The sequence below is a fragment of the Saimiri boliviensis genome, chromosome 2 (genome assembly GCF_048565385.1).
Source record: "Saimiri boliviensis isolate mSaiBol1 chromosome 2, mSaiBol1.pri, whole genome shotgun sequence".
NCBI classification, from domain to species: domain Eukaryota; kingdom Metazoa; phylum Chordata; class Mammalia; order Primates; family Cebidae; genus Saimiri; species Saimiri boliviensis.
In genome coordinates this window covers 56,673,434-56,697,890 of record NC_133450.1, presented here as the reverse complement: position 1 = coordinate 56,697,890, position 24,457 = coordinate 56,673,434, and the positions used below count along the sequence as shown (strand labels likewise).

The 24,457-nt window shown below is 44.7% G+C and overlaps 1 protein-coding gene and 1 long non-coding RNA gene across 15 annotated transcripts in view; one reads left to right on the top strand and one right to left on the bottom strand.

Moving 5' to 3' along the window:
* LOC141583571 (uncharacterized) overlaps positions 1–24,457 on the top strand; it is a 180,540-nt gene that overhangs the window by 8,504 nt on the left and 147,579 nt on the right. The gene's annotated exons all lie outside the window — the stretch shown is intronic.
* Positions 9,949–24,457, bottom strand: part of NPAS3 (neuronal PAS domain protein 3) — an 856,499-nt gene continuing 841,990 nt past the window's right edge. For 6 of the 14 annotated variants that reach the window (XM_074393339.1, XM_074393340.1, XM_039469323.2 and 3 more), the window contains 3 exons: positions 20,311–20,458; positions 16,773–16,897; positions 11,346–14,403 (listed from right to left, as the gene is read on the bottom strand). In XM_074393339.1, the coding sequence (XP_074249440.1) occupies positions 13,013–14,403; positions 16,773–16,897; positions 20,311–20,458 (1,664 nt within the window). In that variant the 3' untranslated portion in view covers positions 11,346–13,012. Of the gene's footprint in view, positions 14,404–16,772; positions 16,898–20,310; positions 20,459–24,457 lie in introns of all 14 variants that reach the window. The other 8 variants (XM_039469321.2, XM_074393346.1, XM_074393347.1 and 5 more) reach the window with 3 other exon arrangements.

Genomic DNA, 24,457 nt, shown 5'->3' with positions numbered 1-24,457 from the left:
AACTTGGGGAACTCTATGTAAATATCCGGAGCAGCATGAAGGGAAGTCACGTGGAAAAGCTAGAGAAAGAAATCTGAGCTTCCTTTTATTCAAAACGTTCAAAATGAAAAAGAATTGCTAGTGTCGTCCTAGAAAATACTCTGAAAGAAATAGCAGTTACATTTGCATTTTGGAAAAGTGTTCTTTAAATGATTATAAATCTTTTAGTTTCCCATGTGACTCTGATGCAGAGGTGTCTGTTGAGGTGTGTGAGCTCCAGGTGTGTGGGGACCCCGGCCTCTCGGATGAGACCCAGAGGACTCTGGCCATGGTGGACTCCTGTGGCTTTCCCTGGAGCAGGTTATTAACATATGGTTTACGTGACCTTCTGTACTTTCTCCTGTTGTCTCCAAACTGCCCAGCATCCCTCTGTCAGAAGGGAGTTTCCCACCAGGCGGGGGAAGGGCAGGACTCTAGGCAAGTCCATTTCAGAGCTCTTAGCAGTTCCACCAGAGGATGTGGGATTGGGAAGGAGGTTACATTGTTGGCTTATGTGTACTTTCTTGATTCTTTGACATGGTCCCCAAATTGAAATTTTTAGAATTTACATCATTTTCTTCCCGGATTTCTAAAAAGAGTAGATTTTCGGAAAGGGCCTTTGGTTTATTGGCCAGCGAGGGCCTCATCACACTGAGAGGGGTGGCAGGTGAAGAGGAGGTTGGGTGTAGGCTAGAGAGGTCCAGCTACCCAACAGGAGAAAAAGGGAGACAGACTCCAGAGGAGCTCTCATGGTGCAGAAGGGAGGCAAAAGGCCAGACAGAGGGAGGGCCACACCCACTGGAGGGGCAGCTTCTCTGTGGCAGGGAGAAGGGAGGGGAGATATTTGGCTAGCTTCTGAAGACAAGAGTATACTGGCGGAGATAGATGCTTTGAAGGGGGTCTCTAGAAGTTTTATGGGGCCATGGACTAGCTGTGTGTGTCTTTCTGCCTTAACTCTACTTTCCCTCCTTTTAAGAAGTTTGTTTATTTATTTATTTTTGGAGGCAGAGTCTTGCTCTGCCACCCAGGCTGGAGTGCAATGGCACAATCTTGGATCATTGCAACCTCTGCCTCCCCAATTCAAGTGATTCTCCTGCCTCAGCCTCCTGAGTAGCTGGGATTACAGGCATGCACCACCAGGCCGAGATAATTTTTGTGTTTTTAGTAGAGACAGGATTTCCCTATTTTGGTCAGGCCGGTCTTGAACTTCTGACTTCAGGTGATCCACCCACCTCGGCCTTTCAAAGTGCTGGGATTACAGATGTGAGCCACCACGCCTGGCCAAGTTTAATTTATTTTTTATTTCTCATTTCCAGTGGGGTTGGATGATAAGTTTAAATATTAAGATTGGCCTAGGTTGGATGCAGTGGCTAACACTGACGGGGAATCCCAGCACTTTGGGAGGCCGAGGCGGGTGGATCACTTGAGCCCAGGAATTTGAGACCAGCTTGGCCAACATAGCAAAACCTCGTCTCTACTAAAAATCCAAAATTTAGCTAGGGGTGATGGGTGGAGTGTGCCTATAATCCCAGCTACTTGGAAGGCTGAGGCAGGAGAGTCACTTGACCCCAGGAGATGGAGGTTGCAGTGAGCTGAGATCATACCACTGCACTCCAGTCTGGGTGACAGAGTGAACTCCATCTCAAAAAAAGAAAAAAGAAAAAAAAATTGGCCTAAGGCAAGGGGGCTTACCATAGTCCAGGCACATTCAGGAAACTCAAAGATTTTAAAGTAAGAGCAGTAGTGAGAGAAAATAGTGCTTTGGATAAAGTGGTACAGTGTACTTGGAACCTCCAGCTGTCCTACATGTTGATGGAGTAGTGGGTGTTTGGGGCTGGTCAGGCTGCATCGAGCCCTCTAAGTTCCCATTCCTGTGGTGCCCACTGCTACACACCCACCCTACCTTTGCCTAGACGTGTTTTGACGCTAAGGAAGAGAGAATTGGATATAAGCTGAAGCCATATGCATTCAAGGGTTGTCCTCAAGAGTCCTGAGGTGTTACCAGGGACTGGATTGTCTCAGATGCTTGGGGTTGGTGCCTCCTTTTGATGAGTGTAAATATTCTTTCTATCGGTCATTTTTAATGCACATTGCTTTGCCCGTATAGCTTGCCAGTGAGGAAGCACAGAGCAGTGAGAGAACTCTCTTGTGTAAGGAGTTCATGGCAAGCCCTACTGTGTTACGGATTTAACCCGATTGTACAATCTTTTTATTTTTGTTTTTATTTATTTATTTATTTATTTATTTACTGTACTTTTAGTTCTAGGGTACATGTGTAGATCTTGCAGGATTGTTGCATAGGCACACACATGTCTTGGTGGTTTGATGTCTCCATCCGCCCGTCACCTACATCCAGCATTTCTACCAGTGTTATCTCTCCCCGACCTCACTGCCCCCTGCTGTCCCTCCTCTAGCCCCGACTCCCCAACAGACCCCAGTGTGTGATGTTCCCCTCCCTGTGTCCATGTGTTCTGATTGTTCAACACCCACCTATGAGTGAGAACATGCGGTGTTTGGTTTTGTGTTCTGGTGTCAGTTTGCTGAGAATGTTGGTTTCCAGATTCATCCATGTCCCTATAAAGGGCACAAACTCATTTTTTATGGCTGCATAGTATTCCATGGTGTATATGTGCTACATTTTCTTTGTCCAGTCTATCAATGATGGGCATTTGGGTTGCTTCCAGGTCTTTGCTACTGTAAACAGTGCCGCAATGAACATACGTGTGCATGTGTCTTTATAATAGAATGATTTATAATCCTTTGGGATATACCCAGTAGTGGGATTGCTGGGTCAAATGGAATATCTATTTCTAGATCATTGAGGAATCACCCCACTGTCTTCCACAATGGCTGAACTAATATACACTCCCACCAACAGTGTAAAAATGTTTCTATTTCTCCACATCCTCTCCAGCATCTGTTGTCTACAGATGTTTTAATGATCGCCATTCTTAACTGGTGTGAGATGGTATCTCAATGTGGTTTTGATTTGCATTTCTTTAATGACCAGTGATAATGAGCATTTTTTCATATGTTTGTTAGCCTCATATATGTCTTCTTTTGTAAAGTGTCTGTTCATATCCTTTGCCCACTTTGAATAGTTTTTTTTTTTTCTTATAAATCTGCTTTAATTCTTTGTAGATTCTGGATATTATCCCTTTGTCAGATGGGTAGCTTGCAAACATTTTTCCCCATTCTGTTGGTTGCCAGTTCACTCTAACGATTGTTTCTTTTGCTGTGCAGAAGCTCTTAAGTTTAATTAGATCCCATTTGTCTATTTTGGCTTTTGTTGTTAGTTCTTTGGTGTTTTAGTCATGAAGTCCTTGCCTATGCCTATGTCCTAAATGGTTTTGCCTAGATTTTCTCCTATGGTTTTTATGGTGTTAGGTCTTACATTTAAATCTTTAATCCATCTGGAGTTAATTTTAATGTAAGGTGTCAGGAAGGGATCCAGTTTCAGCTTCCTGCACATGGCTAGCCAGTTTTCCCAACACCATTTATTAAACAGGGAATCCTTTCCCCATTGCTTGTTTTTGTCAGGTTTGTCAAAGATCAGATGATTGTTACTGTGTGGCATTGCCTCTGAGGCCTCTGTTCTGTTCCATTGGTCTAAATCTCTGTTTTAGTACAAACTGATGGTACAGTCTTTCACCTAAAGAGGGTACTTTCTCTATATTGCTTTGCCAGTCATTTATTTTTCTTTTGAATTGGAGGATGAACATGTTATCCAAGGAGTAGCCCTATGGCCTTAAGTGACATTAAACCACTCAGTAAAGTAGCTTGACGAAGAGTGCTTTTGTACTGTTACTTGTTTGGAAATGTTAGCCTTCCGTTTCAGTCACAGCAAAGTGGTTTAGATGAACCTAAGCATCGTGGCCAGCTGTATGAGTGATTTGTACGACACTTGTATGAAGTATTTATGCCTTTTCCAGGTTCTGTACCGACCTCCACCTGCCTCTTCCACCTGCAGGTGGAGACTGCAGATAGCACCTGAGCTTTGTGTGTGTGTGAGCACCATGAAAAGAACACAGTGGCACGTTACTGTAGTGCTACGATTTCCTGGCTTTCTGAGACTAACTCCTTTTTCTTCATTAGTACTGCCTGAAATGGAATAAAACTTCTGTTTGTTTTTATCTTCTTAAATGAGATCGTTTCAAAGATGGCTTCTTTGGGGGAGTCTGGAATAATTAATTATCTTCCCCCACCTCCGTCTTTCTCAATGCGTTTAATTTGAACTTTCTTAATGAAAACTCATCTCTCATAAACGATGGGTTGTCCCATTTTGTGTGTGCCTGCTCTGTCCTGCTTTGAGTGATGTGTAAATAAGAGGCAATCTGATGATGAGTTTTGCTTGTGTGATGCGGAAGGGTGGAGAGGGAGGAGGGTTTGATGAATAGAGGCAACCAGAAAATGTACTTGATAATAACATGGCCATGATTGATGTTGCAATTCCTGAAAAATTATCATTGTGATATAATTATTTGTTTATGAACTGTGCCCTGAGACTCCCAAGTTTGTGATTATTCATGGCACAGATAAAACTCTAAAGTCAATAATTCATCAAGGGTATAATGGTTTTGTTTGGGGGAGGTGGGGGGGTTATATGGATATTACATCCTGTTTCTGACACTTCCGCTATAAATCTGAGAACTCCTTCAGTGCAAGGAAGTGCCACCTCCTTATTCTCTGCTCCTTTTTCTTTCTTAAAGTAGTTTTAATAGTTTGCATAAATTATTTTTAAAGGCTGAAATTGATTTTAGTTTCCCAGCAAAGTTCTTTTTAACATAGGCACATTATTGGGGTCATTCCTTGCAGTATAGCCCCTGATTTCCAAATAGGGAGAGGCAGACTGAAGAATGAAAACACCTGTGCTCTGTTCCCAGAAAAGCACAGACAATAGCTGGGAATTTAGGGACTGTGAGTTTTAATCCTAGATGGAACACATACTCAGTGAATGTATTTGGGCTAGGCTCTTTGATTTTGGTCCATACAAGAGATTAAGGGAGGCTCAGTTATTTCAGAAAATTGAAGAAGTTTGTCTTAAAATTCTGACTTGACTTTTGAGTGGGTTTTACGCACTTGTGTTTCAGGTATCTTGGCATCTCTCACACCAGTTCTGCTCCCATAAAATGGCTAATATGGTAGTTGCGATCTCTGATTCTTTCCATTTCCTTCTTATGGTTGGTTTTTCTCTGCCTCAGTTTACTTATAAGAGGATGGTCCACTGGTAATGTTTATTATGGATTTATTATATTTATTATGTGCCTGTACTCCAGGGTTATGCAAATGTTGGAGCCAGGTCTCTCCTATCCAGCACGGTTGTGTGAAGTAGTCTCAGAGGATATGTACAATGCTATGAAAATGAGAAAAGTGTTTTCAGGGGTTCAAGTTCTTGCTCCCCTTCCATGCCTGTGAACTGCTTTCCTTAAGTTGCTTTTCATCCAAGCACATGCCAGCATTATGTGAGGGCTATGTACACAGAGGAAGACGGGAGATCTACCTTCACAAAAGTTGGTGAAAAGACCTAGACTGGTTGGCTGGAGGTTTGAGGTAGTAATTTGACTTGGCTGCTAAGATGTGACTGCAATCACTGGCAGTTTTACCTAGGAGCGCAGAGTCGTGAGGAAGAGATGGATGGAGCCTCTATGTCATGCAAGCACCAGATCATGTTTGGAAACCTGTGATGGGCCCAAGGTGCCACATTTGAATAGGAGCTGTTATGAGCTGAATTGTGTCCCTCTAAAAGTTGAAGTCCTAACTCCAAGTTTCTTAACATGGGAGTACCTCAGCAGCATTTGACCTTTCTTTCATTTTCCTTTTTTTTTTTTTTTTTTTTTTTCCGAATTGGAGTCTCGCTCTGTCACCCAGGCTGGAGTACAGTGGCGCAATCTTGGCTCACTGCAACCTCCGCCTCCTGGGTTCAAGGGATTCTCCTGTCTCAGCCTCCCCAATAGCTGGGACTACAGGTGCGCGTCACCATGACTGGCTAATTTTAAAAATTATTTTTAGTGGAGACGGGGTTTCACCATGTTGGCCAGGCTGGTCTTGAACTCCTGAACTCAAATGATCTGCTCACCTTGGCCTCCCAAAGTGCTAGGATTATAGGCATGAGCCACTTTGCCCAGCCTACTTTCATGTCCTTCTTGTGGTAGAGTTGTTGTAGATGTAGGTAGTTAAGATTAGTTCATGCTGGAGTAGGGTGGGCCCTTTATCTAATCTGATTAATATGCTTATAAGAGGAGAGACACAGACACACACAGGGAGAAGATGGCCATAGGTGACAGAGGCAGAGATCAGAGGAATACATCTATAAGCTAAGGAATGTCAAAGACTGCCAGGAGCTAGGAGAGAAGCATGGAGCAGACTCTTCCTCAGAGCTTTCCAGAAGAACCAACCTTGCTGGCACCTTGATTTTATACTTTAGGCCTCCAGAACTATGAGAGAATACATTTCTGTTGTTCTTCAGTCACCCAGTTTATGCTAATAAAGCAGACCCAGGAAACTAATACAGGGGTCTTGGCAAATTCTGATACGCTCAAATAATGGTGACTAGGATGGTGAAGGATCCTGCCACCATGTCACTGGAGGAAATTGAAAAGGCATGTGGCATTTAGCCTAGAGATTTACTGAAACTCTGACATCCATCTTCATATCTTTGAAGGCCACTCAAATAGAAAAGGGTTTAGATTTAGTCCCTTTAACTCCAGAGGTAAGATTTCAGCTAAACACCTCTAAAAATTAGAACTAGTCAACAGTGCGCTAGAAAGACCCTCAGCGCTAGAATTATTAAGGATATGTGAGGTCTACATCAGAGAGTCCCCTCTTAGTTGCTAAGATTCTCTCAGTTACTATGGTGATTATATAGCTCAATGTTCATATGTAAAGATAGACTATTAAGTGGTACTTTCTTATGAATCCATTTGCTTGGCTGTCCATAGGACATGATGTCACAGTTTACTGAGTCTGTTACCAACTGTTAAGGTTGTTTTCTCCTCCTCGTCTTTCTATTTGCATTACCACATCTGTTGCTGTGTACAGACTGGGTGGTATAATGGACACACCCACCCATCTCCAACATTTATGGATGGCCAACTCTGTCAGCCATATGGACTATTCAAGAAAGGAAGAATGAATGAACTTGACATTCTTTTCTTGATACAAACTCAAGCTGTCCTGTCAAACCACATGGACATTTCCGGTGGAATCTCTACCTCTTGACAAGTCATGTTTCATTTGTTCACATCTTCATCTATCAGGATTCAGCAGATCTTTACCAAGCCAACATTATTGTAAATCATTGAGCTAGGCACTATGAAAGGATATGAAGATGAATAGGCAATGATTTATGCCTGTGGGGAGTTTACCAAATCAGCCCTCCTTCTTCATAATGGTTTCCTAGGATACACAGGAAAGCAGAAAGCAGCTGAGTGTGTTCACTTACCTTAGTGACCCAGAGAGTTTCTTAAGCCTGCTAGTTGACATCCATCTTTGGGAACTATGCTCAAAATTTAGGTTTGCCTTTTTCTTTTTTTCACTACATGATATGATATGTTGGAAAAGACATTCTTCCTTCTCTCCCAAATCTTTAACCCTTTCTACTTTTTGAACCTGGATAACAATCTTGGCTTGAACAAACTATCTTCTGGGCTTGGGATGTATTATTTCCTACCTTCAGTATAATACATAGGCCAAACTGATTTTCAAATTGCTTTAAACAGTCTCAATGTTAAATAGACTTTGTCTAGGAGTAGGGGAAGACAGGTCAGAATTATAGTCCACAAGGGCTAAAACCAGCTTCTTTATTTTTATTTTTTTCCAAGATAGAGTCTTGCCCTTTGCCCCAAGCTGGAGTGCCATGGCATAATCTCAGCTCACTGAAACCTCCGCCTCCCAGGTTCAACCAATTCTCCTGCCTCAGCCTCCCAAGTAGCTGGGATTATAGGCGCATGTCACCACGCCCGGCTGATTTTTATGTTTTTAGTAGACAGGGTTTCATCATGTTGGCCAGGCTGGTCTCGAACTCCTGACCTGGTGATCCGCTCACCTTGGCCTCCCAAAGTGCTGGGATTACAGATGTGAACCACCATGCCCAGCCTTAAAACCAGTTTCTTTGTGCATATATGTTCCCTCTTGTCCTGCCTGCTGTTTTTATTTAAAAAATGTCTTGTTCCTCATTGCCAAATAAACTAGCATTAAGTATCAGCTGGGAGGAAGAAGGAAGGAGCTACAGAGAGCTGTCTCCTGGCCCCTGTTCTGTCACCTGGAGACTAGAGCTTTGACCAGTTGACTTGCTACCAGCCTGACAACAGAGAAGTCCTGTCCTTCCGGGGAGCTCAGGGCTCTGGCCTGGTTGCCAGCACTGGGGCTGGGGAGGTGGCAGGGCTTCCTGATTATCAATGGGTCTGAGCCCAGTGCTCACTCACTCTTTCCAGCTGAGAGGTATTCTTTATTTCATTGTGACCTATTTTAGCATTGACAGATACACATAAAGGACAGGGAACTTGTTGATGCCAAGAGAGGCTTGAGTTTGGGTAAAAATCCAGGATTTCCACCACTTCTACTGCAGAAGCTCCAAATACCGTGAGGGTTTCAATTCAACCATCACCATGTCCTGCTTCCCGTTTCAACCCTCACTGCTCCCACCTCCAGATCACAAAGCCGCTGGGATGTCCAGAAGTAAAAGTGTTATGGTTGATGAATAGCATCAGCCAACCCCACACTCAGACAAGGACCCCTCTGCCGTGTGGGACCCTGCCCCATGCAAAGCTCTGAAAGCCAGCACTGACGGCCAGTTCCATCAATCCCTACTAGACAGGGTGCCTTGGTAAGCTGCCTTCATCACTCACCATAATCCACGCAGCATGGTTTCCAGCTACATCAGGTTTTGACTTCTCAATCTAGCTATACTACATCCTTCTGACTCTCAACAGCAAAAGGGGAAGAAATTTTAGAAAAGTGGTTCAGCAAACTCAGTTCTGTGTTCTCAGTCAGCCTCTCCCTATTCCCTATCTTAAGTACTTAATTTGAAGCTCCATCTAGGGCAGAGTAGAGAAACGCAGAGCTCTACACCCGAACCACACTTCTATGATCGCCAGTCTGAAGCGTTCTTCCATTAATAAATAAACAACCCCCACACTGGCTGTGGCTAATGTCACTGAAGACCTTAACTAGGGAAATGATATTTATTGTTGTTGGTAGCTTCTAGACAAAAGTGGTTGGCTCCCCTCCCAACTCCCCCAGTTCAGCCCATTCATAGTTCAGTTTTTGGAGATCACAGACTTAACAGTTGACTTACCTTATCCTCAACTTTGGGATAATGGCTAACATTTTTTTTTTTTTTTTTTTTTAAGAGTAAGCAAGCAACTGCCCTGCCTTCAAACCTAACAGGCCACATGCTACCCTAACCATAATACAGCATGAACATGACTTAATAAGCTTGTCTGGAGAAAGAAAATACATATTTAGTATAAAAACAAGATATAAGCAATGGAACAGTTGGTTATATGTTATAGATCGTAATAAATGAAAATATCGAGTGCATTTTAAATGATTAATGTATGAAAACTGCCATCCCTCACTGTGCATTAATCAAGAAAAAATGCACAATTCCCATAGTGGTTAATGTTGCAGGCTTGTTGTTCAGCTTTGATAATGTGCATAATAATGCTCAGTATGACAATGAATTGGGGTAGCTGAAAATTTAGGATGGTTGCAAGTTTGGTGTAGTATTTGGATTAGCATCTTATTCCGTGCCTTGTCAGCCTCATCAGTACACAAGCTATAGATTTTTTCCAAAACTAGCAAAAATATGAATGCATTTTTTCACTTTGTTTTTCTTAAATAAAGAATAATGACCAAGGTACCTGCTTAAACAAATACTACCAGCATTCATTAGTCAGGATGATTACATGTAAAAGAAATGATGCCAGATAGTAACAAATCCAAGAGAAGTTTATTATGAAAATGGCACCTGCGGATGAAAAAAATTAAGTTACATAAAGACAACCATGTATGTGACATGTATGAGAATCTACAAAAGTATAAAAAGAACCCTGTTGTAAATGAAGTATGTACATTTCTGATTTGCAGCATTATCAATGGTCAATGAAAAAAAAATGTTTCAAAATAAGCCAGGCACTCAGGAAGTTAGGTCCGGTTAGCTTCACACAAAACAAATGTACCATAGCTGTCGCTTTGTAACGTTTTAATAATTTTTTTATATATATATCGTAGAGTTGGTAACACTGCTAAGATTTTTACGAACAGAATATCCCTTTCCCCATTATTCAGCTACTTGGCACCAGTCTCCTCATAAAAGTTTTCATATATTTGTACAAGAAATAGTTAAAAACACAGACACAGTCTTCACAGGTAATGAAGTGTTTTTTTTTTTTTTTCATTTTGTAATTTTAAACACTATGGATTTAGACAGCAGCTGTGATTATCTGTTAGTTTAAATCACCAGAAATCATTTTGACACAACACAGAAACATTTATAAAAGAAAAAAAAACAGCTGTCTAGCTGTTCTTTGTAGCTGATAGGTGCATTCCTTTGATTGTTCGATAGCTAGAGTAGAGCTTCCAAAATTAATCTGTAAATTTCTCCATCGGCCTTCTTCACCTTCTAAACCCACTTCAATCCTTCAAGTAAGCTCGCTATTAAAATTTGTGGCATTTAACTTCTTTTTGTTCTTATCCCACCGTGGTTTGGGCCCAACTCATGTAATCAAAGGTCCTAGAGGAATCTACTCAACACAGTGATATTCAAAGGACAGCCGAGTTAATATATTAGCATTGCACTAGTAAACAAATATATATGACAATTCTAGATTCCATTATCCCCTCCCATTTTGTTTCTTAAAAATGTTGGTTGACCTTTGAAAGAATTTTCTGTCTCACTGGTAATTGCTTTATATATTGCTCCATCAGCCAACCTGAAAGGAAACCAAAGAAAAGCACCCACTACTTAAAGGTAGAGCACAAGGGACTCTGGGAATGTTAACAGCTGAGGCTATATGGCATCAATTTATTGATATCTGAGCATTATTCTTCAGTGCTTTGTGTTGCACTCCAGAAGAGAGAGTCATACCCAGAATTCCGTTGTGGGAAAAATGGCTCCATTAACCTTGAGCTAGTTAAGAGTCTTTTTATCTCTGAGAATGGAAGAGATTTGGGGGATGGGGAAGGGATGAAGAGGAGGGAGAGGGGGAGATGGGAAAGGGAGGGAAAGAGAGGAGAGGTACGGAGAATATACACCAGCAAAGCAACAGCAGGAATTTTAAAAGGTAAAACGGAAGATTCACAGACAGTAGAAGCAGCATAGGGTGACATTACAGAGGAAGGCCACCACACAAAACCCACTAACCCCCAAGAATCACTGATTCACTAGGACTGCAGGAATGGGACTGTACCACTCCGGACTAGAGATAGAGCACAGAGAAGACAAAGGACAAAACAACTACATTAGCTTAGTATATACTGCATATAGAAACACACATTGAAACTGCAATGGGACTGACAGCCAAGGACACGTACACATTGTACACATTACAGTTCTCACATCTGTTATTAGATGCCTTAACAAACAGCTGCCAAAAATGAAGTGGAAGAAGAATTTATACTTGACAGTCATTTGGAGTGTTTGACACCACACTGATTTCTGGCAACAAAGACAAAATAGGATTTTTTTTCTTTTTCTTTTTTTCTTTTTTTTTACTTAATGTGCAGTTTTCAGTTGCAGTTATCTGTCTGAAGCTTATTAACCCATTCTTTAGTTTTAAAACTTACTGGTTTCAACTCAGAAATAAGAACCAAAGAGAAAGAAATTCCATCAAATCAAATCAGTCCCCCACAATACAACCTTCCATTTTTTAAGCAAGAAATGAAAAACAAAAACAAAAAACAAAACTCAAAACCATGTTAAATATTTTCCTTCTTTTACTCCGAAGTGTTATTGAAGTTGCAAAATTAGCCTCAGTTAGACTGAGTAAGGAAAACAAAAAGCTAAACAAAGGCAGTATGTACCTAAATGCTCCTCAAATCAGTTTGATTGAGTTTTCCAACAGCCCCTTTAAAAAGGGCTTTACTGACCCATTAAATTTAATGTGAGGCTATGTTTGTTAGTTGGGAGGTAAAAAATTTTAAGTCCTGCAGCAAACGTTAATGAGGGCTTTGTCTTAACTAACCAAGGAGACTGCAGCAACGGACTCCAGACCCGGACAGAACACATTCTGTTTTTCCCCCCAAAACCCAGCCCAGGAGCTGCATTTTGTATGAAGACATTACAGATTAATAAATGATAGCACCATGGTTTTAGAAATTAAGTTAATGTTTCAGTAATTAACATTTAGTCCAACTTTTTTTTTTTTTAAACATTCTAGTCACAGGCCAGAAATTAAGTTTAAGAACCCAAATTATTTTTATGTGCAAGTAAGAAAATCTTAAAATCTTAACTGTAAAAAGAGAATTAAATTCTGCATAAAATTCTAAAATACTATTCCCCCTATTTTTTAAAGGAATTAGGAACAGAAACAAAAAACCACCCCATTTCATTTGACTTAGTCAAACAGGGCACATTGTTTATGCTTGTCTCTTTCCATCTTGATCATATCAAGATCTTTATGAAGAAACCCCAATGGTTGTCACTTGAGAAATCTCTTGACCACAAGACTGAGTATTCTATGGCAGAGGCATATACACATGAAAGACATCTTAATAAAGATGCAAAGGAAAGCAAAACAACCCAACACACATCTTAGAAGAAGACAAAACGGCAGGCAACTGGTCTTCTGACCCTCTGAAGGCAAAAAATAAACATATCTTTACACGAAAGAATAAGTCAAGTGAAAGAAAGAGGGGATGGAATGGGGACCGTCGTGGCGAGAGAAGACGCTGACCTGCTCGAATTCAAAGTGCTAGAATTAAAGGTCTAAACGAAAACGCCGACGATGCCTCCTCCGAGCGGGGCCTGGCCGGGCCCAGGCCGGGCGGCGCCTCAGTCCTCCTTGCGCTCCAGAGTCTGTGCCGCGTGGATGCCGTTGCTGTAGACGGGGAAGGGCAGCGTGGAGAAGAGTCCCTCGGCCGTGGTGAACACGTTGCCGGCGGGCATCTGCGTCAGGCTGGCAGCGCTCACGGCGCCGCCGAACGGTCCCGACATGTTGAGCCGGTGCACGTGGTGGTAGAGCATCTCCATGGGCGTCTTGGGGTCGAGGCCGAAGCCGGGGCTGTTAACGTCCACGAAGTTAACAGCGTGCGCGTTGGGCAGCAGGTTGCTCTGCATGGCCAGGGTCACCTCGGCGGGCGCGTAGCGGATGGTGCCCGTGGTGTAGACCCTCTGCGCGGCCGTGCTGGTGGCGGCCAGGGTCCCGGTCACCCTGTGCACCAGCGGGAGCACGACGTTGCCCGCCTGCAACCTCTGCAGCGCCTCCAGGTCCCCAGTGTACAGCAAGGAGTTGGACGCGCTGGGGCCGCCGCCCCCTCCGCCGCCGCCGCCCCCGCCCCCGCCGCCGTTCCCGGGGTGCTTGTCCCGCGGGGACGCCGAGAGCGGGGGCGACAGCGGGTCGGAGGCCGCGGGGGCCAGGGCCGCGGTGGCCGAGGCGCCGAACTGAGTCTTGCGGGCGGCCGCGCCGTCGGCTCCCGGCGGGGTGAGGACCGAGTCGGGGATGGCCACGTGCAGGCCCCCGCCGCCGCCCCCGCTGCTCCCGCTGCCCCCGCCGCCGCCGCCGCCCTGCGGGGACGGGAAGTGCTCGGAGCTGGGGGGCTTGGTCATGCTGTAGGGGGACTCGTTCCTGGAGATCTCCCGGTTGGGCGGGTAGTTCCAGATGCTGCTGTCGTTGTCGAAGTTGATGGGTTCCGAGATCTCCGTCTTGATCTTGAGCACCGAGGCACTGTTGGGGGAGGACAGCAGCCGCGGCGGCTCCACCAGGCCCGCGTCCAGGCCGCCCGGGCTCGACGCGCTGGACAGGCGCCGGCGGCTGGCGCGGCCGCCCTTCTGCCGTTTCCGCCTCTTCTTGCGCTTCTGGTGCTTGCTGGAGGCCTGCGCGCCCGCCTCGCCCGCGCTGTCCGAGTCCTTGGCGCTGTCGGACGTGAGCGACTCGCAGTTCTGCAGCCGCAGGTCTGACTCGCTCTCCACGTAGCGCTCCACCTTGATCTGCATCGGGCCCAGCGCGCCGAAGCCGTCCTCGCCCGCCTTGGGGTTCTCGAAGTCCGAGTGCTCGAAGCTGTCGTCGCTGTCGCGGCTGTCCGGGTTGCTGGAGCTGTGGCCGTCGTCGTTGCAGTTCATGTCGTTGTCGCACGCGTTGCCGGATTTCTTCCGGTCGGGCTCTGGGTCTTCGCTGTTCTCGGACTGGTTCCCCTTCTCGTCGGACTTGGAGTTCTCGTTGTCCTCTGCGCGGGGCCCGCGGCCGGCGGGGCGGGGAGAGGAGAGAGAAGACACCAGGTTAGCGGGGCGAGGCGGCCTGTCACCCGCGGGGGCTGGGGCGGGAGCAGGGCAGGCGTCGGGGCTCGTCACCAGCTTCGCCATCCCCAGCAGAGGACTGAAAGCCGGGTTTCCCTCGGCTGAGGGCCTGGATCAGCGGGACGGCTGCTCAAAGAGCGGGCCGTGGACCCGCCGCCCTGGCGTCATCTGCCCACCTGCTGCAAATGCAGACTCTCTGCTCCCACCCAGGTAGATGGAATCAGGTTCTGCATTGGAATATGACCCCCAGGTGATTCTCAGGCACAGTCGAGTTTGAGAAGTCCCGCAAACATACTGAGGGAGTCGGGTTAACTAACCTGGAATAAGGCGCAATACAGAAAAATGGTGGCACGCAAGGTGACTTTCTAGAGTGTGCACTTTCCCTGGGTGTATATTTGCTCATTACTGAGAGCCACTCTCCCTCTTTCTATTCTGTCTTTATTTTTATTATTTGTTATTATTATTGGCAGAGTCTCCCCCCGTCCTCCAGGCTGGAGTGCAGCAGGGTGGTCACTGCTCACTGCAGCCTTGCCCTCGCCGGCTCAAGTGATCCTCCTGCCTCAGCCTCCCAAGTGGCTAAGACCACAGGTGCCCACCACACACCTGGCTAATTTTTGTATTTTTTGTAGCGACACGGGCTTTGCCATGTTGCCCACGCTGGTCTCAAACGCCTGCGTTCAAGCAACCCGCCCACCTTGGCCTCCCAAAATGCTGGGATTGCAGGCGTGAGCCACCGCGCCACCTCACTGGATGTCTTACTTTTATTTACTTGTCTCTTCTCCCACTAGTATATAAGCTCACTGGGAATTTTTCTTTGTTTTGTTCACAACTACATACAATATTAAAAAGGGGCAGAGACTACCAATTCTGTAACTTTTTATGTCTTTGTCAAGAACGTTCAAATTAATGCAATTTAGGGATAGGAAAACAATGAAGATCTGCCTTGAGTACTTGGACCTCCTTCTGCCTCCCTGAAGCTGGGTCTGGAGGAAGGAAGGGATACATGCTTATGATGCTGGAGCACAGGTGCCCTCATGATAGGGGGTTGTGGTCAGGGAAACCTAGCTGCCACATTTTAGGGAGAAGAGATTTTCTCAGTAACACAGCCTCCGAAGATTTACGGAGGAAGCCTGGCTGGCAGCCTGGACTAGAAGCTGTGGTCTTTGCCTCCCCTTTTGGAGAAGAAGAGGTAGGGTTAGAAGAGGTTTAGGGTTTTCTTGCAGCTATAAAATCCTACAAATTTGGTGCTCCCTGGCCTTACATGTGTCTCTGGAAGAGGGCTGGGGATGGGAGAAAAAGTAAATTTTCACATTAACTTTCCTGTGTCCCAAAGAAGTACTCAGGAAGTCTGCTTCCCCCAAAAATGAAAATGCATGGATTAGTTCTGCACAGATTCAGGAAATAAGTAACAGTTCAGTGTCCTGAAAGAGGCATTGATCGAGGCCATTAAGTATCCTACTTTAGAGGCTCAGTCCCAGCCTGGTAGGAATGTGAATATTTGGGGCTCAAAGTCACAGACTGTCTTGGAGCTGGCCCTAGGACCTGCCTCCAGTAGAGGCCAAGAGCTAGCTATGAGGTTAGAGCAGGGCTCCCTCTGTGTGGCCAGTGGACTGACATTAAGTGATTGCTAACAGCAACCAATCTCTCTCTCTCTTTTTTTTTTTTTTTTTCTTTGAGGCAGAGTCTTGTTCTGTCGCCAGGCTGGAGTGTAGTGGCGCCATCTCGGCTCACTGTAACCTCCACCTCCTGGGTTCAAGTGATTCTCCTGCCTCAGCCTCTCGAGTAGCTGGGACTACAGGCACCCACCACCAATCCCAGCTAATTTTTGTATTTTTAGTAGAGACAGGGTTTCACCATGTTGGCCAGGATGGTCTTAATCTCCTGACCTTGTGATCCGCCCACCTCTGCCTCCCAAAGTACTGGGATTACAGGTGTGAACCACTGTGCCCAGCCTTTCTGTATATTTTTAAAAAGAGATCAGATCTCAAAAGCACTCTCCCTTTCTTCTGTGTATAGATACATACACACAACTACATATATATACACACACATGTATTTATACAGCACCACATACCTATATGTATATACATGTATAGTACATGCAGGTATGTAGCAGTGTACAATTACATATGTGTGTGTGGAGAGAGAGGAGGAGACTCAGTAAAAACTTGATGTGACATATGTCTCTCTGAAATGTGGACAGTTGCTTTGCCTCTGATGACAGCCCTCTGGCCGTGGCCCACCCCCGTGTGTGCTGGAGAAGCCATCACTGCAGAACATGGAGAAGAAGGAATAATACCTGTAATACCTGAGGTGTCTTTAGAGTCTGACTCAGAGTCGGATGTCTCCGAGGATTCGGAAGTTTTCTCCGGCAGATGGGGAAGCTGTGCGATGTCCATGGGCGTGTCCTTGTACTCAGGATTGCTGTGGGAGGGAGGCATTGGTCAGGAGTGCAGACACCCATTCTGCATGGTTTGTTTGGACCATCTTCTCCCCAACTTCTTTGTCCCAGACGTCTGGAGTTTAGAAAGTTTCAAAGACTAAACATGAAATCATTTCTCAGCTCTTCATGGGATTTTACGGAAGCTCGGCTTGCATGTGCCAGGGAACAGGTGCACCCTGCTGCAATGATCAAATATCCAAATGCTACATGAAAGCCACGTAGAAGCTTTTAAATAATCAGGTGCCACTGGGGGTCAGGGAACTGTGCTGCTTGACAGTCCTCCCAGGGTAACACCTGGGGGAAGGGAGGATGAGAAGTACCCTCAACAATTCATTCCCATGCCTCCTGGTGTGTCCTGTCTTCCCTTGGGCTCCTAATGAGTCCATGGCCTCAGTACTCTCGTCTTGGCTCCTTGATGTAGCTTCTCAGCTGCTCAGATGGCTCACACACTATCGGTGGGGCGGCAGAGCCCTTGATCTGACAGACGCACAGGTGCACCGAGGGCTGCATGGATCATGGCTACCGAACTGTTAACACACCCATTACAATCACATTTTCATCTGCTCATGTGGTGTACACCTGTGGCTTGTTAGCTGGAAATCTGATTGCAGTGGGGAGAGTCCCAGTGTGAAAGAGGCCCTAAGAGAAGGATCTAACCTCACTTGCACAAATGTGCTTAATTTTTGTTCTATTTTTAATTTGGAAGCAAGGCTTTTTCTGGAAGAGAGAGCATGTTAAGCCAGTTTGACCTGTCTTCTGGAAACGCCACTCTAAGGCCACCGGATGTACAAGGAGAGCAGGCTCCTGTAATCTGAAGGTAGAAGGAAATCCTCCTGCTTCAAAATGAGAAATGCCTCTTCTATTTTTTCGTGATGGCTAACCAAGCAGAGACTTAAAATTGATCACTGACTCATTTGCTAATCTCTAGCAAAACGCCTATAGTGACGAGTCACTATTTCAGTAACTACTCTAAAAGTGCAAATGTTCCTGGGAGGGGTAATTCACTAAAATGGACTATCGGGCATGTACTCCTTAGTGTGAATCAGCTTCAGCAGCAAAGCTTTCCCTAGATAATCAGATGAGACTAATGGTGGGAAGGTGGACTTAGTCCGCGCGTCACGCCGGCTCCGAACACTCTAAGAGTCTATAGTTAAGTGTTATGACAGAATGGGAAGAAGACTGGGGGAGCGGTGATTTCAGAACGGGGCAGGACAAGCCTGGACTGGGGCCCAGGTGCAAGGGTCTGGGAAGGAGGAGGTGGCATGAAAATATTACTCAGGGAAGAACGGAAGACAAGAATGTGGGAGAGAAAACCAAACTTCTGCAGTTGCTGTTTGGCCAGGGCCATGCCATTCTCTTCCTAGATCTCCAGCCTATGGAAACGACACCAGTGAACGGCTACCTTGGTGGCGTTTCCCCTGCTAAAGCCCATCTACGTCAGTCTTTGGGGGCTCACAGATCACTTGCCCTACAACTTACAGTCCCTTATCACTGACTTCAGGGAGGGTGTTTAGCTCAGCTGAAACAGGTCTTCTGTGCCTGAGACTGAAGCTTTTGAGGTTGAAGACTGGTCTTTGATACCTCAACTTCCTTTCTATCCATATAGATTTGATGGACTAGAATCACCAAAGCTCATGAGTTTGTACCATCTAATCCTAGGCTAGACCAATGGTATTCGGAGATTGGCTACTTAAGTCTTCTTACTTTTTGCATTTGTGGGCAGAGGAGGAAGTCATGAGGCAGAGGAGGCAGTAGGAAAGATCCAGACAGGAAGAAATCTCATGGAATGGGAGTAAAACCACGGAGATGACTTCAGTACCTACGTTTCATAAACATGGGAGGCAGACACTGCTGGCCCCAGGGTGCCTGTTACTAGCGTTTAATTCTTAACGGCGATGGGTCTCCTTGTCACAGTATCATTTTGCCTAGCAAAAGAATATCAGTGCCACAAGACCTTAATCTGTTTTCTGTCTGGCAGATGAGTTTTGATAGCCACCTGCATTGCACATAGTAATTACTCCATAAAACTCTGTACAAGGATTCCTTGATATCAGAACTCATCTTGAACACATCACAAACACGGGGGAGACTTTGCATGGAAATCAGGCCTTGGAGAAAGCCGCATTCAATACACACACTTTTACCTTTAGAGAGGATTAATGTAGAGCAGAAGAGGTCAAAAAAGGAAATAGCAAGTAGATAAATGAAGACTCTTTTAAGTGGTGCACATTAAGGCCCTCTCTAGAGCAATAATCATTAGTGTCTGATTGATATGCTGTTGGTAGCAAGCACATTCATGCCTTCAAGTCACCACCAAAGTATTTGAACACACTCGGAAGGGCCAGTGTGCTGATGAGCCATGGTTGTTAGCTTCTCGGCTCCATTTGGCTGTCTCAAAGAAAAATGGGATTCAGGTACTCCCTGTCTAAATTATCCACCAAAGGGCACCAACTTCCATTCATAAGACCTATTGGAAATTTTCCTACTCAGACCACGTGTGGCTCTGCTTGGTGGCTTTAGCCCAGGAGAAGCCAAAGACCAGAATGATGAGGGTGGGAAGGAGCCAGGCCAAGTGCTGTGACAGCTTCATGCCAGGATGGGTGGAGGACCTCGTAGAAAGCCTGCCCCCAAACTCGGATGGCCTAGTCTGTGGGTCTTGGTTGCTTTCCTGCTGGTTTGAATTCAAAGGTGGAATGTAGATTGGGAAGGGGAGAGAAGTGGTGTCTCACAACAGAATTTAGAAAGCTTGGGCTCACTTGTAAATATAACATTAAGGACACATTTTAAGAGCAGTAAAACTTGCCCAAGATCACAACACAGTAGGCCAGAAAAAGATTGTCTTCAGTTTTATACCACTATTGTCTTGATTCTGGCAAAGCAACTCACTTTGTTTACCAAAACTTTAATGCTCAGGATGTCAAACCCTATGTAATATGTAAGGGCATTAAAGGGATGAAATATAAGAGGAATAGGATGTTCCCTGCCATTTTTCTCCCATTCGCTTTTACTTAATTTTCACAAGGACTGGTGTGTGTGAGTGTGTGTGTGTTGGGGGGGGCGGTTGGCGGGCGGATGAAGAGATACTTTTTGAATGCTTCAGCTGTAGGCGAGGGTGTATGGCCTTCTGGCCTCAGCATTTGTTGGAAAATCAAAGCAACTTCTGCAGAGATGCCCAAATGCTGACAGACCAAGAATTACTGAAAATCTTGCAAGTCCCTTCCAACATAGCTCGATCTTCCACATTTATTTGAATCTTGTGGAAACAACAGCAGAATTGCCATGAAATTCCATCCCAGGTACTGTCAAAAGGTCATACTCACGACACGTCAGCCGTTAACCATAGGGATGCATATTTGACAACCGGGACAGAAATAGAAAAGAAGTAAAAATATACCTAAGAAGGTAATTCACCCAGATGATATTCTTTTCATTTGCATTCTTGGCATTAATAGCTATGGTGGCACTGGACTGTATCCAAATATATCCTCCATTCTTCTGCATCCAACGATAGTACTTTGTCACACACTGACCCTTATTCAGCACTGGGGAGAAAACAAAACAAAGCAGAGGCATTGTATTAAGACTGGGATCAAATAACTTAAAAAAAAAAAAATCTCTACAAAACCTCTAGCCTAAAAATGGGAGGACCCGCACCAAGCCAGGGGTGGCCCTCTGTATGCTTAATATAGAATGCCATTAGAAAGACAAATGAAATCAACAATTCAGGGAGGCGGCAGCTCTGGAGCCAGGGTTACTGGCATTTGTAGCAGGACTTTATTCTGTTTTGGGCAGCCATGGTGTGAGAAGAATGAAAAGACTACAAATCTTTTTGGCTCACGGAACACCTAATGCGGTGTGGATATTGTTGATGGGTTCGACATCAGATGGTAAGAAAGGCAAATTTGTATGTGATGTATTCATAGCTTTGAGGTAGACCTCTTTGAGATTCTGGATGTTTGAATGAGTCCAAAGATGCTTTACCCAGCGTCTTTGATCATTTCTCCTCAGTGTTAGCAATCTCAACCCGCATCCTTATATGTCTGTCCCTTTTGATCTTGTCTAACAATTTACAGTCCTTGGATGAACTAAATTTATGTTGGTCAGTCGGGGGAGATTCTGGTGAGACTTCGCTGAACGTTGGAACAAAATAAATTCCCCAGTGGAGTCAGAGAGAAACACTGGCCTAAGGGAGGCACAGAATTGACTTGGCTGGAGCCAAACAGAGTGACAGCTCCACAGACTCTGAAATATGGCCCCAAATGAAGGAACAAGTAAAAACAATCAGTAATGTGAAACGGTGCCATTAAATATCCACTGAAAGAGAGCTTTAAAATGCAGATGTTAAAAATGATACTTTAACCAAAATCTCGCCAAGTTGAAATTGATTTGATTTGTATCTGGGTACTCCTGAGCTAGTAAAAGGGGAAAGTGCAGTAAATCATCCCCTGAAATAAAGTGCTGTGGATGGGAATGGTTTAAAAGGGTGCCGGAAATGTGGAAAACCTGCTGTTATTACTTGGATGCTGATCGCAGCAACTCGGCGCCCCCCAAAAGCTCACCGGCTGGCTGGCCACTAGAGGGCAGTGTGCACTCATCTACGTCGCCCATTTTTGGCATGTCCTTGTCTCCGTCTGCTAAAATGAAAAACCTCTAACTGCTGTAATAAATTTGGCTAAATTAGCTGCTAAATGGTTATCTCAAGTAATATGTATTTGCATTAATCATCTTGCTCTAAACCAGAACAAGCCAGAGTCCTAAAGACGTAGTAAATTCATATTGTCCATTTAATTACGGCTAATAAGTGCTTCATATACAATAGTTTCATGAAGTACATTTAGATTTTTTTTTTTTTTTAAGAGGGGTGGATGGGTGTAAAGGGAAGTCACTTTGGAAAAGAGCTGTGTTTAAGGCTGTTGAAGCTCTTCTCATCATTAGCCATTTCACTGGCTCTGAAAGTGTTGAAAAATCACATGTCCATCGATTATATCCATAAACATATAAACTTGGAAGGTTTTCTTCCATTCTACCTTTTTTTTTTTTTTTTTTTTTCTGCAGCACACTAACTGGGCGGTTATAAAATCTGGTAATTATGTTTTAACTGTGAGTTGAAAAAGCCTTACTTTGATGAATGTTTCAAATCATAACAAGTTTCATTCTGGAACTCCTCACAAGTTCAGAGTGTCTTTCAGGCCGGGAACTGTCACCTTCCCTTGGTGGTGGGGCTCCACAGGTTGCATTGTTCTCTGCTTTTGTAGGCAATTGTGAGTTCTGCCATTCGGCATGCACGGCTTCCCAGGCTACAAAACCGCGTGGTGAGGCTGAAAGCAGTAAAATACTGACTCCGCCATACAGCTCTTCTGTCAAACCATTGTTGCATGCAACAAGATGTGCTTTTATTCAAATCCTCTCAGCCTGGTTCTCTATTAATAGGGAACGATGGGTTATATAATTCTGTCCACTATTTTCACCGAGAAAACTTCCAGCACCCCAGTCAGTGGTTGGGGGTATAAATCTGTCTGCTTTGTATCCAAAACGAGGAATAATTCCAACTGGTTCTAGTATGTTGAACAAAGGCAAAGAGACTAAGAAGCCCTTTTTAGAATCACATGAAGATTACATGGAGATGGCAGGCCAGATCAGCACAGCCTGCCTAGGAGTTCTAGACCGAATTTGATCAAAAGCAGGCAACAGTTTAAAAAGAATTATCTCCAGTATACAAAGTATAGAAAGGGGCAATGAGATAAAGTAGTTACAATATCAAATTAGAATCTGTAGAATCAATGTAAAGATGAGCCCACCTCCTTCCTGATAATACTTCCTCTTAATAAAATCCCAATTTGGAAATGGATATCCAGCCAAATGTTTGACCTCCGTGGTGTAGTGAAGGGAGCCCAAAGGCTTCTTTGCTAAGGGATTGTATGGTGTCATCTTTTTGAGTTACAGTGGGATAACTCTGGGTCTGCTTAAATGAATGTGAGTTTCCTGAGAGGTCAGACCCAGCATTCATTTGTTAGGGTCCATAAGTACAATAATACAGCTTTCTTTATTACCCAGGCCAAAGGTCAGCTAGCAAAGAGAGCAGACCAAAATGTGAGAGAGGCAGGACAGGTGAATTCTGATGTGAGGCAGTATCTGTAAAAAGACTGAAGGGGGTCCGGGCGCGGTGGCTCACGCCTTTAATCCCAGCACTTTGGGAGGCCGAGGTGGGTGGATCACCTGAGGTCAGGAGATCAAGACCAGCCTGACCACTGTGAGGAAACCCCGTCTCTACTAACAATACAAAATTAGCTAGCATGGTGGTGCATGCCTGTTATCTCAGCTACTCAGGAGGCTGAGGCAGGAGAATCGCTTGAACCGAGGAGGCGGAGGTTATGGTGAGCTGAGATTGTGCCATTATATACCAGGCTAGGCAACAAGAGTAAAACTCTGTCTCAAAAGAAAAAAAAAAGACTGAAGGGGAAGGGAATTGCTCAAGGCCTCCTTGCGGAGTCAGGGAGCCATGTGATCTCCCTTGGCTTTCTGTGGTGAATACCACAAAGCAGGTTTGGAAGCCCACCATAGGCAGCTGAAGAAGACAAGTTGGACCTGACCTGTGGTTTACCCTGGGCCAGTCTGACAGACAGGATTCCTAAAGGGTAGACATTCTTCCTTGGTCTTAGATCATAACTATTTCCTAGGGATTAGTGTTTTCTGAATGAGACCCCCCAGGCGCCAGTGGGAAACTAGATAACTACAGATACAGTACAGAGTCGGGACAAAATATTTACCAAAATACCACCCAAGTTGCTTTTGGTTTGCAAGAGATCTTGTAGAAGAAATCATAACGTTTGGGTGGCCAAGGTGGGTGGATCACTTGAGGCCGGGAGTTTGAGACTCGCCTGGCCAACATGGTGAAACCCTGCTTCTACTAAAAATCCCAAAATTAGCCAGGTGTGGTGGTATGCACCTGTAATCCCAGCTACTAGGGAGGCTGAGGCACAAGAATCATTTGAGCCTGGGAGGCGGAGGTTGCAGTGAGCTGAAATTGAGCCACTGTACTCCAGCCTGGGTGACAGAGTGAGACTCCAACTTAAAAAAAGAAAAAAGAAATCATAATGGAATTTAGCTTCTTTAAAAAATGAACAAGAAGTACTTTTTGCTTGTGCCTCCAGAATATAAATTTGTGACTCTGGGATGAAGCTTCTTTTCTTGGGAAAGAAAAAACAAAAAAGTCCTATTGGCAAATCAGTTGGATCATTCCAGCTGTGCCAGAGGCAGGATCTGACAGCTTTTCCTGAGCTCATGTGGTCCTAATCAGCTCAAGAAGAAAAGCCACCTTGGTGCCAGTTTGAAAGAGATTTTTAGTGTGTAATAAATTAGAGAACTTGAAAAACAGAAAAACTTTTTTGATTCTCTTTAATCCTGTGGCAGTTGTCTTTTAAGTTTTAGATTTAGAAAGCAGTGAGAAAGGAGAAAATATTTGTATCAGTTTATTTCATAAAATTCCTTTTGTGGGCAATAACAAAAATAACCACCGTGTGAGTTACTTGATATGCAAGTCC